The sequence below is a fragment of the Aethina tumida genome, chromosome 4 (assembly GCF_024364675.1).
Source record: "Aethina tumida isolate Nest 87 chromosome 4, icAetTumi1.1, whole genome shotgun sequence".
NCBI classification, from domain to species: Eukaryota; Metazoa; Arthropoda; class Insecta; order Coleoptera; family Nitidulidae; genus Aethina; species Aethina tumida.
The window spans coordinates 23604323-23623601 of NC_065438.1; the positions used below are offsets into that span (position 1 = coordinate 23604323).

Consider the following 19279-nt stretch of genomic DNA (forward strand, 5'->3'; position numbering starts at 1 on the left):
ACAATTTCGGATGAATAATATCGCGGTTTATTGGGGTGTATTAACTAAATTATTTGTACGTGCGACCGAAATTAATGAATTAAACAAAATAGTGTTTCGCTACTGAGCGCAAACGACGAATCAATTAAGTGAAAAATCCTCGCGGGACCCAATTAAATTTCGTGTCGCCGCCGGGTTATTTCTATTTATTAATCGGCGGCGGCGTTTTTTATCTACGGACAAAAGAATGATTGATATATTCGTGTTGCGTACCAGTTTTCTAAATTTAAAACGTGTACCCGCGACAGCATGCGTGTCTCTGATAAACGCTTTTAGTATTTATACGTCTTTGCCGCGACGGCGGGTTTAATTTATTAAAGTGAACGGTCTGTTTATCAGAAAATATGCGACGCATATCTTTCTCGGCGGGAGTGCGGATTTATTATAAGTAATTGGAAACATTTTTGCTCCCGTACATTACTGCCATATTTGCGTACACGTAAATATAACAGGAATTTAATCCCGCATTCAAAACAAGAATTCATACACTGTTCACAACTCTGACACATTTTTTTGTTGATTCTGTATACTTTTAAAATCTGCATTTTTTGAGCGACAACTCCAATTAATTAATCAGGCTTACTGTTAGACAATGCACACTATTATTTTTACATAATTGACAATACTTTTGTTGCTGCGTTGACACAAACATAAAATGTAATTAAATTATTGCGGTATCAACGATTTTAATTATAAATTATATTTGTAAATTGTATATTTAGTGTTCATTTTTGTTAATATTTAATTTTAATTTCGGACGATTTCAATGAATATCGAATTGCTAAACCGGCGAAATTAAATAATATTGATAATTATGCACAAATTTAATGTATTAAAATAATTCCAACCAGTTGTATAATTATTTTTCAGGTGACAATTCACAGTACAATGAATTCGACAACACGAAAACTGCCAAGATCGAGCCCCAAAACACGATAAACATCTTAAACAATGTCCTGCTCCGTAAATCGGTCATTTCCAAACTCTCCCGCTACGATCTATTGTTGGGAGTTGTGAAGGCCGAAGCCTATTTCGCCTTCAACGGCGAAGACGTACAATACGGAATCGAGGCCGATCGTAGATCGAAAATCTTGCGGACGTTTGTACGCAACACCTACAGCTATCACTTGAGCGAAATCCTGGCCACCATCATCAACGAGTACACGGACTGGGAGAGGCCGGTGCAGCATCCCATAAACATCAGGGACGAGACGCTGGAGGCGCTGTCTGACGCCCAGTACGTCGCTCCGGTCGTGCACACCGCTGATCTACACTCGGCCGAGCACAGGAACTCATATTTATACGTCTTCGATTACCAGACCAAGTCCGGGGACTACCCACAAGTGAGTACATGAATTTATGTATAAACATTGTATATATAAGATGTTTCAAAAGTAGAGTAAAATATTTAAGGAAGCGATTCTTGAATTCATCTTATACAAGGACACAGTAGATACAGTGGTAAACATTTCAATAAATATGTTTTCCTTATAATACTACTCTAAATATTTTAATAAAATTTGGTTTGATATTTTGTGATGTACAATAATTTTTTTAATTTTTTTGGAGTTCGGGCAGGATTCATATCATAATTATCCATTATGTGGTACGCACAATAATTTGTCGAAGCGACATCTTTTGTTAAATTGCTTAGATTGGTAAAATTACCTTCCTACTTTACCTATGTTTACAGATTTCTTTTATATTTTCGTCCCTTTTTGTAGCTCTTTTGTATATATATATATATATATATATATATATATATATATATATATATTTATATAAAGAGTATGGTATATGGTGGGCAGAAAATAGCTCAAAATTTAATTAATAATTTAAAGATTTATTATATAATTTTTTAATTTTTTATCATCGTTTTGTTGGAATCAAATCACACTAGTCAGGTATAAACTGAGAAAAGATATCTGCTTTTATACTCCATTATTATTTTCTTATGGACGATCCATTACTTTTTGACGAAAATATGCGGGGGTGGGTGACAGATTTGGACGTCGATTTTTTCCTTGAAAGTACATCAAGAATAAAGATGATCTTGAAAATTTGAGCCCATGTCGATCAAGTCCGGTCACTGGAGAATTTTTTGAAATTTGAAAAAAGTCAATTATTATTTAATTTCAAAAGTTTGTATTTTTGTTTCTGTATAACTTAGAAACTCGATGCATACGGCATTTCTCTGTGAACCCTCTACTTTCAAGACAAAATTAGATATTAGCGTTAAACTCATTTCCAGCTTAGCTGGAAGCTTCCAACTAAACCACTATATTAGCAAAATTTACCTGTTTTCAAAATGCTCTCAAATATACAGCTTCCAAGGGTGTATTCTGTCGATAATTGCCCACTTTTTCTCGGTTTCGTTATTATACAGCCATCCAAAGTCGATAGATTTTACAAACTTCGTTTTTTTTTAATGATTGTAACTTTTTTCTCGGAACTTCGATTTGCTTCAAATTTTCAGGGAAGTTAGTCTATTATGTAGCCAACAAGTCTTGAAAATTTCAACTATGATCGCGAGTTTTAATCCTGAATGAACAAGCAATTTATTAACGTTTATAATTTCAACGTATATTGACTTCGTCCGATAGCGTGTTGAATACGATCGTTTTCTAGACAGTGATCTCGAGATTCCAAAGATTCTTGAGCCCTTAACAATGAATGACGCGTTCTATCTAATTGTAATCGTTCATTCCTCTCAGAACTACCCTCATTCGACGTAGACATGGACATCCGTAAATAATATATTAATTTCAATGTAAATCTGAATATTGAACACAAATGTACTTAATTTATAATTATTTATAATTATTACTTAAAGGTAAAAAAGGAAAGCAGTAAAAATGTAACAAAATATTTTGAATTAAGATAAGATAAGAAGAACGGATCGGTGGAATTATAAAAAATATCTATCAATCAAATTAAACTATCAATCAATCGTTGGTGGGAGAAGTGGTGAACTGCGCATGAGCTTCGCGTGATACTGGACAGTACTTGGACATTGCAAGATTACTTTATTTTTCTAAAAAACAGACAGACAGACAGAGAGACAAAAATTGAAATAATGTTATTTTGGTGTATGTACCGTATTTATATTCATATGCATGTAGTAAAAAACGGTTATTTCAATATTACAAACAGACACATTTTACTTATATGTATAGATTAACAATAAAAAAGTTATTATTTACATTAGTAAAGGTTGAGGCTTTCGAATTTGATGTTTCTGAGAACTGGTGTCCATATTTTATCAAGCTTCAATGCTTCTTCTTTTCTGTTGAAGTTGTTTCAGTGTTTATGGATTTCAATTCCTTCCTTAATCATGCTGTTGTGATATTCATTTGTCGAGACAAGTAATTGTGTATCTTGGAATTTTATCTTGTGATTTCCATCTTTCCATGTTCAGCTACAGCAGACTTGTCTGATTGTCCTAGTTTGTTTGTTTCGTTTGTAATCCTTAATCCCCAGTCCCTGCTGAACGTTTTGTAGTACCGATGTATACTTTCCCGCAAGAGCATTGTATGCGGTATATCCCAGAAGCTATTTGATGGTCTCTCCCATCTTTAGCAGATCTGAGACTGTGTTGAATCTTCTTTGTTGATATAAAAACAGTATAGATGTTATATTTTAATAAGATTTTTCCAATTCTATCGGTAACTTTACATATATATGGGAGAAAAGCTTTACCAATAGTGGGCTCATTAGGTGGATCTTTCTTATTAGTATGAGGTCTCATTGAACGTCTTATTTCTGTGCGTTTGTAACCGTTGGCCTGTGGTGATTTTTTCCACGTGTTCTTGTTCTTCAGCGAGGTGGTGTGTGGCACATATTCTTTTGTCTCCTTCGGTTAATGTCGTTAAATAGTTTATGTAGATACAGATCGGTGTGTGTGGGTTTTTGATGTACTGTGTGGTCTAAATCTTTACCCACCCTTTTTACTAGGACATCCAAAAAAGGTATTTTGTTCTCCTTCTCCAATTCCATTGTACATTAGATATTATGTTGCGAGTTTAGGTGTTTTAGAAATTGATCCAGTTTTTCTTGTCTAAGTTTTCATATCTAGAAAGTATCATCTACGTAACGATACCAAACAGAAGGTTTGTGTTAGGAAGTCTCAATCGCTTTTTGTTCAATCTTTTCCATAAAGAAATTGGTGATCACTAAACAAAGAGGACTCCCCGTTGCTAATCCTTCAGTCTGTTCGTAGAATTTATTGTTCCAAATGAAATAGGATTCATTGACAGGAATTTTAGTAAAAAAAAACTCTACGTCGAAACTGACCAGTCTATCTTCTACAACAAGATGTAATCCTTTCAATATCTCAACAAAATGAATGGAATCTTTAATAAAGGTAGGGTGTTTCCAACGTGAGGTTGTAGCAATCTAGTAAGATACTTAGTTTAGTTATACAGTAGGAGAAGAGTATGATCCATCTGAATCCTGAAAAAGACATCATTTACAATAGAAACTGTAAGTCTAACTATGGGGCAATCTTCTACAGTCTCTGTCGTGCACGATATCATTCTAAATTTAGATGGGACCAACGCTTTTCCTACTGTATGTTGGTGACCACAAGAGTTCCTCTGAAGATGTTAACAAAACGTCAGGAAATAATTCCAACAAACGTTGACCTGTAAACCAGAACAACTATAGATATTGAAACAATGGTCACGAAAGCCTTAACCTTTACAATGCTTCTTCAACTCTTAAATTTGATTTCTTGTTTTTCTTTCCTCCGGCAGTTTCCGGGTAAAAAAATAAGAAACAATTCTCCGCGTGGTCCTTAAATATTTCACGTTACTTCCGAAACCCCGCGTATGTATGGAGGGTTGTTAACCAGAAACGCAAACTGCCGCAAAGACGGTAAAACGCATTAGAGCAACTCGACGCGAAGTTACGATGTAAACAGTTCGCTAATTCTTGAACCAACAAACTGGAATATTTGAATATCCGTACCTGCATTTGATCGTCGAACACGTTCCATTGATCGAAGACGTACGGATTTGAATTTTGGCGTTCAGCAATAATGCTAATGCGAGGCTCCAGACCCGAATTTGCATCCCCCCTCGTTCCATCTCATTATGTAAGCGATTAGATCACATTTTTACGATTAGGTCGAAGAACAAAGAGTTCATTAATTGTGGCGAAATAAGGAAACGCACGTGCGACACTGGGTAATTAAAAAAAAGCAGAAAGATATCCGATCCTTTGTGGTTTGGGGGTTTGAAATGCATTTCGACGGGTAATCCGGGATTGACGGCAATCAAGACGTGGAAAAGGCATCGATATCCAGGTGAATGTAAATCGGGAGCTCCGGTTTTTCCTTTGTGCATTCACGAAACATATTAATCAATATTCTTGTCGGGAACGCGCCGAGTATTCCCATTGTGTCCCGGGTATTTTTCCTCGGGGTAATCTAGGAAATTCGTCCCCCGCCCCCTCGCATTAGCTTTTCGATTGTTGGCTGAGGAGGAGAAAAGAAATGTATTAATGGAGCGTTGTTTTTTGCCGATTAAAGTTTATTAATTAATGCGAGAGGCGCACTCGTCATAATTCACGGTTTGGTTGAAGTTCTTCCCTTATCTGTCGGAGGGTGAGCGCTGAAAAGCGGCCGGCAACAAAAGCGTTACCGTGTTCGACTCGATACACTCCCTTAATGAGATTTATGATTTTCTAAATGTAAATTCTCATGTAGAATATTCACCAAAAACATGAATTCCACATTTTGTAAAAATGTTCCCATTTAAATGACTGTAAAGCGCTACAAATTGCACAGCGTTAAATCAAATAAACGATTGCCAAGCTGCGTTTTATCATTATTTTCAGTTACCGACGTTTAACGCGACCGCCGAAAAAATAAATAAAAACCGAAAGCAGTGAAAGATCCGTTCCTGCAAGGCTTAATTCTCCTGCGGCGATTAAACGAACGACCGGTAATTATTTTTTCGCTAAGCCCCCGTCGAAAATAAAATAAAAACAAAAGGGTTTTTAAAAAAAAAACGGGTAACTTGTATGTGGGACTATTAAAACCGTAACAGTTCTATTCACTTGGCCGTGTTTTCTATCGATTGCACTTTTTCCCGTTCCTGGAACGCTTCCAAGTCGCTTTATTTAGTGTGAAGTGTCCTTTGAGTCGCTCAACCAATTTGCCCTAAATAATAGTTTTATTTGTTGATTTGTTGACTGGTAAATATATCAGATGGGGCTTTTTTCCATCGCTGAGTTATTTGCTTAGTTTAAGAAACTTTAATACCGATGTTTTTGCCCCGGAAAGTTCGCTTTAAATTTATATTAGGACTGTATGATTTATTTAAAGAATTTCGCGTCGTAAATATAAGGACGATCCCGAAATGAATACGGTCTAAGTTCGGTTAGTTTCCGGATAGTTCGGCAAAAGACATTTAAACTAAATCAATTTCGGTTAATGCTTCCGAAACTTTAATTGTGTAAATCTCCAGCCATTTTTCCGATAGACATTGGAAACGGCCATTTGCATGGATGCGAAACTGGCCGTTGAATTTCCACGTCCGTCATTCACGGCGGGGTAGTTTTTAGTCCTCAACGTTCATGCGTAATTTCGTCGACGTTCCTGTGCGTAATGGACTGGCGCTTCCGCGAGTCCAAACCGCTTTTTGATGCCGGGAATCAATTCATCCAATATTTCGATGCACGCGTTTATCAGTGGAGAATTGCCTGAGACGATATGTTTTATTGGAATCCACCACAAGTAAATACGCTGGTCAAAAAATTCCATCACCATCAAAATAAAAAAATCCTCTCAATTTAAATAACTCTGTTTTATGTCAAAAATAATTCTGGTAAATTAATAAATGTTACAACGGTACTGGAGACTGTAACAGTTGGGCTGAAAAGTTCGTAGGCTAGCACAGAAAAAATCATTTTTTGATAGAATTTGATTTTATTATTCAATTTGTGGGCGTCCTTTCAGATCGATACACTTTTTTCAGCGATTTTTCATATTATGATCCTGTCCGAAAATTAAAAATTAATTTTCCAAAAGGTCTGCTAAATACTCCTCCGCGAGATGAATTTTTTTTTGAGGTTTGGGAAGAGATAATAGTTCGATAGAGCTACATCTGACGAATAAGGTGGATTGGGAAGCAATTAGACTCTTAAATAGATGCTTTTTTTGCCAGCGCATTGTCTTGCAAAAACAAATTTTTTTTTTTTGCTTCATGTGAGGCCGTTCTGCAGCGGTTTCGGATTTCAATCACTCCAATAATGCGCAGCAATACTTCCTGTTGATGGTTTTTCCTTTCTCAAGATAGTCCACAAAGAGTATGCCATGACAATCCCATCGGGCCCATAGGCCTGTCCCTACAAACTTCATCGACAGTGGTGTTTTCGGACACCATGAAACTCTCGAAACCAATATTTCCCGGTGTAATCTGAAGAAGCATTAGCCCCATAATATTTATCCAACTTTTCTTTAATTTCCTTCGCCGTTTTGCCTCTCAAAAAATAATGTTTTATGAGAGAACGAAAATTGTGATGCCAAACACGTAACCGAAAATCAGCTGTCAAAATAAAACTAAGGGCTGTATCTCGTTGAAATTTGACATGTCAGCCTAAATATGAATCGGTTATAAGACATCATAATCTTTTTCGCGATAGCAGAGCATTTTGGTGATCAACCTGGTTACTTTCCAGCCCACCAACGTACTATGTTTTTTGAAAGTTTCAACTTTAAGACAACTGTTTGTGGCCACAAGAATATTACAGTCAGTTAGAAAACGTAGATCAAATAAGTATTAATTCGACTTCTTTGGGAAGATTCGACCGTATTTCTATTCTAGACTCAACATTATTAGAGAATAAAGGTGGAAATATCCAATTTTAAATAAAATTCATTTACTTATATAAACATTATATTTTATTAATTTTCCATACATTATTTTTAATGATAATTTGAAAGGAAACAACATTTATATGCAAAAATAGTACATTTATATTTCCCATTATCACAAATAATTAATAATAATTAAATTAATTTCTTGTAGCAGGATATAAATTAAAGGTTTCCAATTTAAAATTAAATTCATTTTATATGATCAATGTGTATATGGTACGTTTGATTGGTTTTATTTAAAATGCGAATACTTGTTTTAATAAATATTCGAAAACACTGAAAATATTTCCGACGAATTAAAATTACAGTTCCACATTTTATTCCGGTTTTAATAGAGCGTAAAATAAATTTATTATTAGCCGAATTACATTTTTCCATTGTGCGTCACCGATCCGTCAACAGTTGATAATTCGACGACCATTACCGTCAATCCAGCGCCAATTAATTACGGAAATAATTCCGCACATCCGGCATCGTCGGTAATGACTTATCGCCGTTCCTCGGATGCCGGGAACAGAGACCCGGAGCGGCCCCCCCGAAAACTACATAGATCTTGCGGCCGAAACCGACGCGACGGTCTCTTCATATTTCGGTCGGGCCATTGCGGATGAGTTATGACGGACCGCATGTCGCTGGTGGATCCCGGGAATCGCGGCTGCAACTACGCCCCCTTTTCCGAGAACCCGGCTCGTTCGAACCCACCCCCCACGGAATTACTACACTATTAACTTAATGGTTTAATAAGATTGTGCCGCGGATTTAATTAAATAACGCTTTATCTATTCCTCGTTCTTTTAACTTGTATTATATACAACTAATTAATTAATTGTTACGTGCTTGAAATTTTGTTGAAGTTTGCCGCGTCCCCAATCGCTGATTAATTAAAAAGTTTCACGTACACATTAACCGCGTCCCTCCGGTTATTTAAACTTTTCACTCCGACGCGGCGTTGCTTTTTATGCTCGCGACCCCCGTTTCATATTATTAATTAATAAGACCGGATTAATGACCGTATAAAAACATAATTAGACGCGTCATTTGTTTAACGCAATGTTCAATTGGCTCCGCTTCGAAAACAGACAGGGAACTTAAACACTGAGGAGTTTCGTTATTAAGAAAGTTGTCGGGGACGGATTTTCATTAATATTGCAGTTTTTCCGGTGCACGACATAATTAATTAAATGGGTTTTATTGCTTTTTGCGCAACGATTTTCCCACCCCACCAAATTTTAATATTCCCAGGAGATAGAAAATCTTGCATTGTCTAAACGGAAAAAAGTTGGAATTCAAATATGTTTGTAATTGAATTTTGCATTAAAATCAAAGGAGAATCCGATTTGGCTTGATCACAGAGCGAGCGAATTAAATCATTCTTGAAACTCAATTAAATTTTAATCATAGCTGAATGAACATCGGCGTATAAAGAAAAATTAATTAGTTGCTAAAAACCTCAATGTTCGAGCCGAGGGCATTAAGTTCCATTATGTGGCGAGAGCAAAGGAAGCCGTACGTTCCACGACCACCCTTTAAAAACTTGTAAATTATAAGTTAAACTTACCGTTTTAAGCCCTCCTAATGCCTCGTAAAATATTATTTGATAAAATGCCGACCGACGAAAAATTCACGGGCTTCAATCACTTGAATGTAGTTACAAAAACCACAAATTATATCTAAAACTCTGAGATTTTCATCTAACCCTTCAATCGTAACCATACAAGGTGTTTCTAAAATAGATAATTAAAATTGGGGAGTATGTCCATCACGTTCAATAATCTAAGAGAGAAAATTAAATTTTTTTCTAAAGCTTTTTCTCCGCAAATTTGGGCAATCTTTAGTCAATTCATATTTAAATTTGGTACGTATTATCCTGAAATACATATCTGTAACTCAATGTAATATACTTTATCCCTATGATATAGTAACATAGATTCTGGGAGGTTCCACTCGTTTTCTCGCCCTCTTTTCTACGCCACTGAATATTTATTTTATGGTAACTATTAATTTTTTTCATATCCTTTGTATAATTTAGAAAAAAGGCACACTTGATTAATTTTAATTATCACAGCTATTTATAAAATATTTCAGAAAATAAGTCGACAAATCTACTGTTTTATTATGGAAAATGTAAAACACCAAATGTACAAAGCCCTCCTAATGCCTCGTAAAATATTATTTGATAAAATGCTGACCGACGAAAAATTCCAGGGCTTCAATCACTTAAATGTAGTTACAAAAAACACAAATTATATCTAAAAACTCTGAGTTTTTCTTCAAATTCTTCATTCTTAATTATACAAGGTATTTCTAAAATATATAGTCAAAATTTGGGTGTATGTCAAACACGGTCAATAATCTAAGAAAGAAAATCTAAATTAAATTTGTTTCTAAAGCTTTTTCTCCACAAATTTGGTTAATCCTTGGTCAAATCATATTTAAATTTGGTACATATTATCCTGACATACATATCTGTAACTCAATGTAATAAACTTTATCCCTATGATATAGTAACATAGATTCTGGGGGGTTCCCCTCGTTTTCTCGCCCTCTTTTCTACGCCACTGAATATTTATTTTATGGTAACTATTAAGTTTTTCATATCCTTTGTATAATTTAGAAAAAAGGCACACTTGATTAATTTTAATTGTCACAGCCATTTATAAAATATTTCAGAAAATAAGTCGAGAAATCTACTGTATTATTATGGAAAATGTTAAACACCAAAAGTACACAGGAAAAATGAAAAAAAAAAAGTGAAATTTCGATTTATTTATTCAGAAAAAAACTATTTAGACTTTCTTCATTATTGGGCGTACGTGTTTTTAAAACAGCTTGTATGTTTAAAACAAATTTTAACTAATCGACTCACTTTTAAATAAATTTTTATAAAAATTCCGTAAAGGAACGACTTCAATTTGACATTTTATTAAATTCGTCCGTCGCCTTATTAAACCTCAAACTCGAATTTCCATTTTAATTACGATTAAAAACGCAAAAAATGCTGATAAAGTCAGTGACACATTTTTTTTTATAACATTTTTACATAATATTAAACTTATACGACCAAAAAAGTGTCGCCGGTGCAAAAAAACCATAAAAATATTTTCACGGTTGCTTTGGCAATAAAACAAGATAATCCGTGTAATGCCTGCTATCGGACGGACGGCATCCTGCAAGCTTTTTCCTGCGACCGTCCCCGGTTTCCTACAACAACTTAAATTATTCATACAGTATATTTCATTCGCGCCCACGTGAACATTACTGCTGTGTTCCTGCTTTTGACTGCCCGTACTTTCCTGCCAGTCGACTTTTTGCCCCCATCTAAATCTTCCCCTTGTTCGTCGCACAATCGCTGATAATCCAGCAAATTATTACCCCCCCCCCCCTCCTTTGGCCGCTGCGCTCAAAAATGAAACAGACACCACCGAAAGCAGGACGGTGAACTCGAAGTGCATCCGTTATGTGGAATTATACGGCATATTCTCGTTGGGGTAGCAAATAAAACGGCAGGAATTGTGGACCTGGTTCGCACGTTGAATGCGGTTCCACCACCTGCAATTAAATTAATTCAGTTCGGATTTAAGGCCCGCCACTGTTTTAAAACTATCCCCCTACAAGTTTACGGCTGGCTCAAGTGGAGTTTTACTTATTTTAAAACAAACAAAAAAATAAAGGAAATGTTTTCGAAATGAGCTGTTTTTAAAAGTATTCTATTTAAAGTTTATGTTGTTTAGGATTAGTTAATGAATGTTTGAACAAGTCAAATGCACAGGTTTATATAAACGTATTGATTTAATAAAAATAATTCATTCAATATGTAAACATTTGAATATTATTGTTTTATATCGAAGCTATATTCAAAACGAGTTTAGGTTAATTGTATTTTTCACAAACAGTCTATTTATTTTACAAAGCAAACACACATTTTGTTTTTTTAACAAAATTTTAATCGATCCCAATTTTTTACAATGAACAAATCCTTATAACCGTCAGCCAAAAGTTTCAGATTTTAATTATTACGATACAATTTCACATTTCTGTTTCTGACGTAAAATTTCAAATTTATCTCTCGAAGAAATTTTAGTCTTTTAAAACGTTTCCAGACACGAATTGTTCATTTGATCAGCATATTCATTAAAAAAATTAAAAGCATATTAAAAATATAAGAAATAAAATATGAAAGTAAATTTTCACTGAGGCATATAAAAACGTATTTAACTGTGTAAAAAACATATAAAAAGGGATGAAGAAATAAACGAGTTCCAATAAAAAATGTTAATTTAGACGATAAAAAAGTGTTCAAAACTTGTAACGTAAAAAAAATAATTTATAACTCAAAGGGCACAAATTCATGCCCATTTTAAATAATTGTAAAAAATTAAAATATGATAAAGTTTACACTTTCATATCTTTTATGTGTTTCTATTAAAAATGGCAGCATCAATTATCTTATTCAGTATATCACTTTTTGTATGAACGTTTTAATAGAAATGGAGAAAAATGTGAAAATTAAAATAATTTTACTAAAAGTTTCACATTAAACATGATGTATATTAAATTTAAAATATTAAATAATATTAATAAATTATTTGTAAAATGTTATTGTTTTAGTTTACGAACTATATTAATTTTAAATTAAATACCATATTGAAACATAATTACAAATTCCACTAATTTAAACAGAACATTTTTAGTAACAATTATATAATTAATACATTTCATTTAATATACAAATTCATTTTAATTTTATTTAAGTAATTTCAATGATAAAAAAGTGACTGATCATTTAATTATTGGACCATAATTTTATATTTCTGGTTGTGACGTGACAAACAATTATCCCAGCTCTGTCATTTAACTTTTCAGTTTTTTGTTTTACCCAAGACAAAAAGTCATTCAAAAGATTTTTCTCACGTTTCTAGGCACGAATTGTTCAACGTTTGGGATATTATCATATTTTCTAAATTACATTTTTTGCAACAAAAAATAATTAATTAAGACAAACTAATTCCCTACATACATTTAAATGAGACAAACATATAAAAGGAAATAAAAGAATAAACGAGTCGCAATAAAAGCTTAATTTGCGTAATATAAAAATGCTTAAAACTTTAAGGTACAATTTAATTAATTTAAAATTAAAAAGGCATGAGTTTAAATTATATCAACTGGTTGAAAATGCTTGTTTAAAATATGGTGAATGTAACCTTTCATCAAGTTAATGGAGTTTAATATTTGTAATTGGTATCGTGAAGTATTTTTCGCTGTAATGAAACAGGAAATGTTTTTACATCAATTACTTTACCCACTCTATTATTCTTTGCAAGGATATTAAAAGATATAAAAAAGTATTCAGAGGTAAAAAGAATTTAATTTGTAATTACGTCTTCATGAACAAGAAGTTGAATAATGGAGTCGCAAATATTTATAATAACATCTTAATATTGACCTTATTATAATTTTTTCGCGTCTAAAAGATATAAATAAAAGATCATTGTTTGCTACAATTTACCAATGAAACTTGCCTTACTCAATTATGCTTTGAAAGAGTCCTGTTTCAAATAAAAATAAAAGGAATACACAAAGAAAGATCCAGGCATTGTTCTCCCCATATAATTTTAATTAAAGGACCTCATTATTTCAAAAGAATACGGCAAGAAAACACCCTTTTATATTTTAGTTTCGCGTTATTGATTGCAATAAATACACCTGAAAAATTCCCGACCATTAAAAACCGGGATCATAATTTGAATGCGCACCGAGCGATTTTATTGACCACTAAAAACACCGGCGAAAGGTGAACTGAAGATTATGTCGGCGCTACAATAATATTTTATGATTTTTTTATGTAAACTATATCTGGAAAACCCGTAAAAACACCTTTACGCCGCTTTTTACGCGACATCTTTATTTATTAGTAAATACGGGACTTTTATCGGAGGAAATGTGTGTAACTTTGTTGAATAGAAACTTGAGTGGAAATGCGTTTATGGTTTAATAGAAATGTTATTGAAACTGGACATTTTATGGTCGATTTATACTCGATAGTAAATTCTACAGTTGATACAAAAACTCTCAATTATTCTTTGTGTAGAGTCATAAAAGTCTGCTTCAATTCGCCATAACTTCTAAATACTACAATAGTGCTCTAAAGCGCATCCACCACTATTACAAAAGACATCAGCGCATTCGCCACAATTGTAACTTGTTCCATAAATCTACAATAATCACTAAATTTAACTATTCACTTTTTTAGTGGGAGGAACAAATAATCGTAAATCAAAGAGCGTATTACTTGTCGTTCAAATGAGTATATATTTGGAATGAATTCAGTACGGTTATTGGACTGCAATTACATTAATAGCATTTGAATATTTATGAGTGTACCATAATTAAACGATTTACGAACCAGTTTTATGGACAAGGAATCATAATAACGCGATTACAATGCATGTACTTTTGTGTCACAAAGAGAAGATATCACTTTGAAATGTTGGAAACAAAAACGCGAATAATGAAATCAAACTGACGGTGTGAGACAGTTTGTCACCTGGTTTTTTGGATGGCAAATTGCCGCCAAATCCCCAGTACATCTACGTCGCAATCGATCTATCTTGCTGTCTTAGGAAAGCGCACCTTCAATCATTATAATTAGTGGAATTCATCAGGCAACCTCTTATCTGTCCCGTCTTGGTTCTGGAGGAACTCGGGGCTATTTATTTGATTCGTCTCCTATGCAGATTTTGTTCTTTGTGTCGCCCTAACGAGGTTATTAAATATGCGAGGTCTCAACGTTTGGCAATTTCAGAGGCAAGGATGCATCCACGGCGAAGAGCTACCCTTCTTGTTCGGCGCTCCTTTGGTCGGCGGATTCATGCACTACGAGAGGAACTACACGAAATCCGACGCGATGCTGTCCGAAACCACCATGATCTACTGGAGCAACTTCGCCAGAACTGGGTGAGTCGAAATTGTCACACAAGTTGTTATGGATTTGAATGGGGGATGATTCTTTGTGATGGTGGTAATAATGAGGTTCTACGTTGGGCCAAAGACGTTAACGGTGGTTTACCGAATTTAATAATACGCCGCTCGTTGGCGAATTTATAGGAGCAACCGGCCATTGTGCCGTGCCAGAGCCAAGCATTGAATCACAAGTACAAAAGGTATCTAACACGCTTCAAGTAGTTTGTAAGTGCGCAGAAGGTAGTATATCATGAAAAGGACAAATTGTTTTGGGAATCTGCAAGCACAACAAATACATCAAGTCAAAGGACCGAAGATCTTTCGCCCTTGTTAGTTGCCAAACTATCCGCACTTTTTCGATGATATTAAATAACCTAATACAACCGACCCAGTTTTCCTTTCAAATCGATCCAATATTTACATTTAACTTTAGATGCCACGGGTCATTTTTCTCTTTCGCACAATATCAACAAAACGATATTTACTTTTTCGGTTATAAATCTGAACCCCTTCATGTCAGATATCCGTTCGCAAACTTTCTCGGACCGCTCCCAAAAATAAAAAATATATCGCCATTTATGTACGTTTCCTTTTCAGTCGAAATCAATTTTAGAAGTTTATTTTCGACTCTATATATATCGAGATTAAGTAATTAATTTTTACCTGACGTGCCTCGATGTACACAATCAACCTTTCCACTCCGGCAATGCGCCTCTAATTGAAACTGTTTAATTGGCCTCTTTTCTTCTGTCCGAAACACTACTTTATTACTTACTGCCGATTAGTCGGCTCATTCGCCATAGCTTTAAAACGTGTATAAAAAGCGATGTTTTAAATTAAATATTTGGGAGCAGGCAATAAAGAAGGGAATGTAAATGTATTTTTTTCTGAAGTAAACATAGTCCCCTATATTTATATTTCAAAACTTGTTTTTTTTTCTCATATTTCAGTAACCTCTGATCCAATCGTGATTAAATTTGGAATGTATTATACTAAAATACATAGCTGCAGTGCAATGTAATAAACTTTTTCAACAAATTTTATAAAATATTCACGTAGCGTAGAAAATAAGGCAGGAAAAAAACCCCAGAATCTACGATACGTAATATTATAGTAAAAATTTATTAAAATAAATTGTTTCATTCTCTTTTTATATTTGAGAAATATAACATTTGAAATTTAAGAAAATAGGGTGAGGAAAAGAGAAAAAACCTCAGAATCTTCGATATTATAACATTATAGAAAAAATTGTTTTATTCTCTTTTTATTTTGTATATGAAGAAAAATAATATTTGAAATTGAGGGGTTTCATGAAAAAATATTATTTAGATTTTCTTCATTATTTGAGCATGTCCTACTTGCTCCCATCGTGTTTAAATTTGGAATGCATTATTCTAAAATACATAGGTACAAAGTAGAAATTCCCCTATTTTCTACGCCACTGATTATTGTTTAAAACTCTTCTGTTATATCTCAAAAACAGCTTTGATAATCATATTTAATCAAGAATGCTTTTTATTCCAAATTGTACAAATTATAAAAAACATAATTCACGATGCTTTAACATTATATAAAAAAATATTATAAAGAATTCTTTTATTCTCCTTTTTTTGTATATGAGAATAAATATTTGAAATTTAAAGTTGAAGAGCTTGAAAAAACATTATTTATATTCTCTTCACTACTTAGATGTGTTTTTCTCACTCCCATCGTGTTTAAACTTGGAATGTGTTATTCTAAAATGCATAGGTACAGTGCAATGTAATAAACTTTTTCAACAGACTTACAGTAATGTAGATTTTGAGAGGGGAACCTCCTATTTTCTACGCCACTGATTATTCTCAAAAACAGCTTTGATAATTATAATGAATCAAGAATGCCTTTTATTCTAAATTGTACAAATTATATGAAAGCCTTAATAATTTTATGAAATATTCAGCAACGTAAAAAATAGGGCGCCAAAAAGAGAAAAACTACCCAAAAAAATTTATTATAATTAATTGTTTTATTCTCTTTTTTTGTATATGAGAAAAAATATTATTTGAAATTTAAGATTGTGGGGTTTCATGAAGAAACATATTTAGATACTCTTCATTACTTGGATGTGTTTTACTTGTTCCCATCATGTTTAAATTTAAAATGTATTTTCCTAAAATATATAGCTACAGTGTAATGTAATAAACTTTTTCAACAATCTTACAGCTGTGTAGATTTTGAGAGATTCCCCTATTTTCTACGTCACTGATTATTTTTTAAAACTATTCTGTTATATCTAAAAAACAGCTTTAATAATCACAATTAATCAAGAATACCTTTTATTCTAAATTGTACAAATTATATGAAAGTTTTAATAATTTTATGAAATATTCAGCAGCGTAGAAAATAGGGTGTAAAAAAGAGAAAAACTCCTAATAAAATGTATTATAATAAATGATTTTATTATCTTTTTTTTGTATATGAGAAAAAATATTATTCGAAATTTAAAATTGTGGGGCTTCATGAAAAAACATATTTAGATATTCTTAATTACTTGGATGTGTTCTACTTGCTCCCATCCTGTTTAAATTTGAAATGTATTATCCTAAAATACATAGCTACAGTGTAATGTAATACACATTTTCAACAATCTTACAGCTGTGTAGATTTTGAGAGATTCCCCTATTTTCTATGCCACTGATTATTTTTTAAAACTATTCTGTTATATCTAAAAAACAGCTTTAATAATCACAATTAACCAAGAATACATTTTATTCTAAATTGTACAAATTATATGAAAGTTTTAATAAATTTTATGAAATAGCATCAGCGTAAAAAATAGGGCGACAAAAAGAGAAAAACTCCCAAAAAAAAATATTATAATAAATGGTTTCATTCTCTTTTTTTGTATATGAGAAAAAATATTATTTGAAATTTAAAATTGAGAGGCTTCATGAAAAAACATATTTAGATATTCTTCATTACTTGGATGTGTTATACTTATTCCCATCGTGTTTAAATTTAGAATGTATTATCCTAAAATACATGGGTGCAGTCCGCTATAATAAACTTTTTCAAAAATCTTACAGTGTGTAGATTCTGAGAAATTCTCTTATTTTCTACACCACTGATAATTTTTTAAAACTATTATGTTATATCTTAAAAACAGCTTTAATAATCACAATTAATCAAGAATGTCATTTATTCTAAATTGTACAAAGTATATGAAAGAATTAATTATTTTATAATTTATTCAGCAGCGTAGAAAATAGGACGAGAAAAACCTCCAGAAACTACGATACTGTAATTTAGTATAATGAACTTTTTATTCTCTTGTTTTGTATGTGAGAAAAAATAATATACGAAATTTAAAATTGGGGGGCTCCACGAAAAAATATTATTTAGATTTTCTTCATTATTTGAACGTATTTACTTGATCCCACCGCCTTTAAATTTGGAATATATTATCCTAAAATACATAGGCACAGTGAAAAGTAATAAACGTTTTCGACAATCATTCAGTTGTGTAGATTCTGAGAAATTCCCCTATTTTCTACGCCACTGATTTTAAAACTATTGTGTTATATCTCAAACAGTCTTGATAATCATTTAATCAAGAATGCCTTTTATTCTAAATTGTACGAATTATATGAAACAATTTTATAAAATATTCAGCAGAAAATAATGAAGAAAAAGAGAAAAACCCCCAGAACATATGATACTTTAACAATTTTTTGTTAATGTTTTATTCTCTTATTTTGTAAATGAGAAAGAATAATATTTGAAAGTTGAAATTGAGGGGCTTCATAAAATACTTATCAGAATTTATTTTTACATTACACAAATTACCAAATACTTTATATTCTTGTTATTTTTACGACTTACTTCAATATACATGTTTGTGGATCTTTGTGGATTATGTTCGTAAATTAGGAAAATATACTTATATACATGTCATTTTTATTGTATCTTTTTTATAGTAATCCCAACGAACCTCTAGAAGGAAGGCAAGAGAGAAGCAAAGTCAAGAACGTCGACTGGATTGCTTACGAAGCTGTGCACAAAAAATACCTCAATTTAGGTACGTACTTTTAATTAAGCTAATACAAAAAGCAGACGCACACCTTTTTATTTATTGTTTTTTTTATAATTCCTAACAGACCAACTTATAAAATTAAATTACGGTATCAAAATTAACACCTTTCCGCCGTTGTGGAAATTGTCACGAATCTGATTAATCTCCCTGATTAAAAATCCAATTATGCCATTAAACTGTACGTAACATAAACGCGGAGGCCAAATTGAGCCTCTGTTATCTAAAATAGGGGCGAAACTTCATTAATTGACCCATCAGGAAATCAAATCGAATTTATCGGACGGAATCTCCAACTTTTTTAAGAATTATAATATTCGGCTCGT

The 19279-nt window shown here is 32.8% G+C and overlaps 1 protein-coding gene across 1 annotated transcript in view; it reads left to right on the plus strand.

Moving 5' to 3' along the window:
* Positions 1 to 19279, plus strand: part of LOC109598638 (neuroligin-4, Y-linked) — a 248654-nt gene that overhangs the window by 217006 nt on the left and 12369 nt on the right. Inside the window, exons 5-7 of the mRNA XM_049966621.1 lie at positions 910 to 1382; positions 14727 to 14878; positions 18841 to 18941. Coding sequence (XP_049822578.1) covers positions 910 to 1382; positions 14727 to 14878; positions 18841 to 18941 — 726 coding nt within the window. The remainder of the gene's footprint in view (positions 1 to 909; positions 1383 to 14726; positions 14879 to 18840; positions 18942 to 19279) is intronic.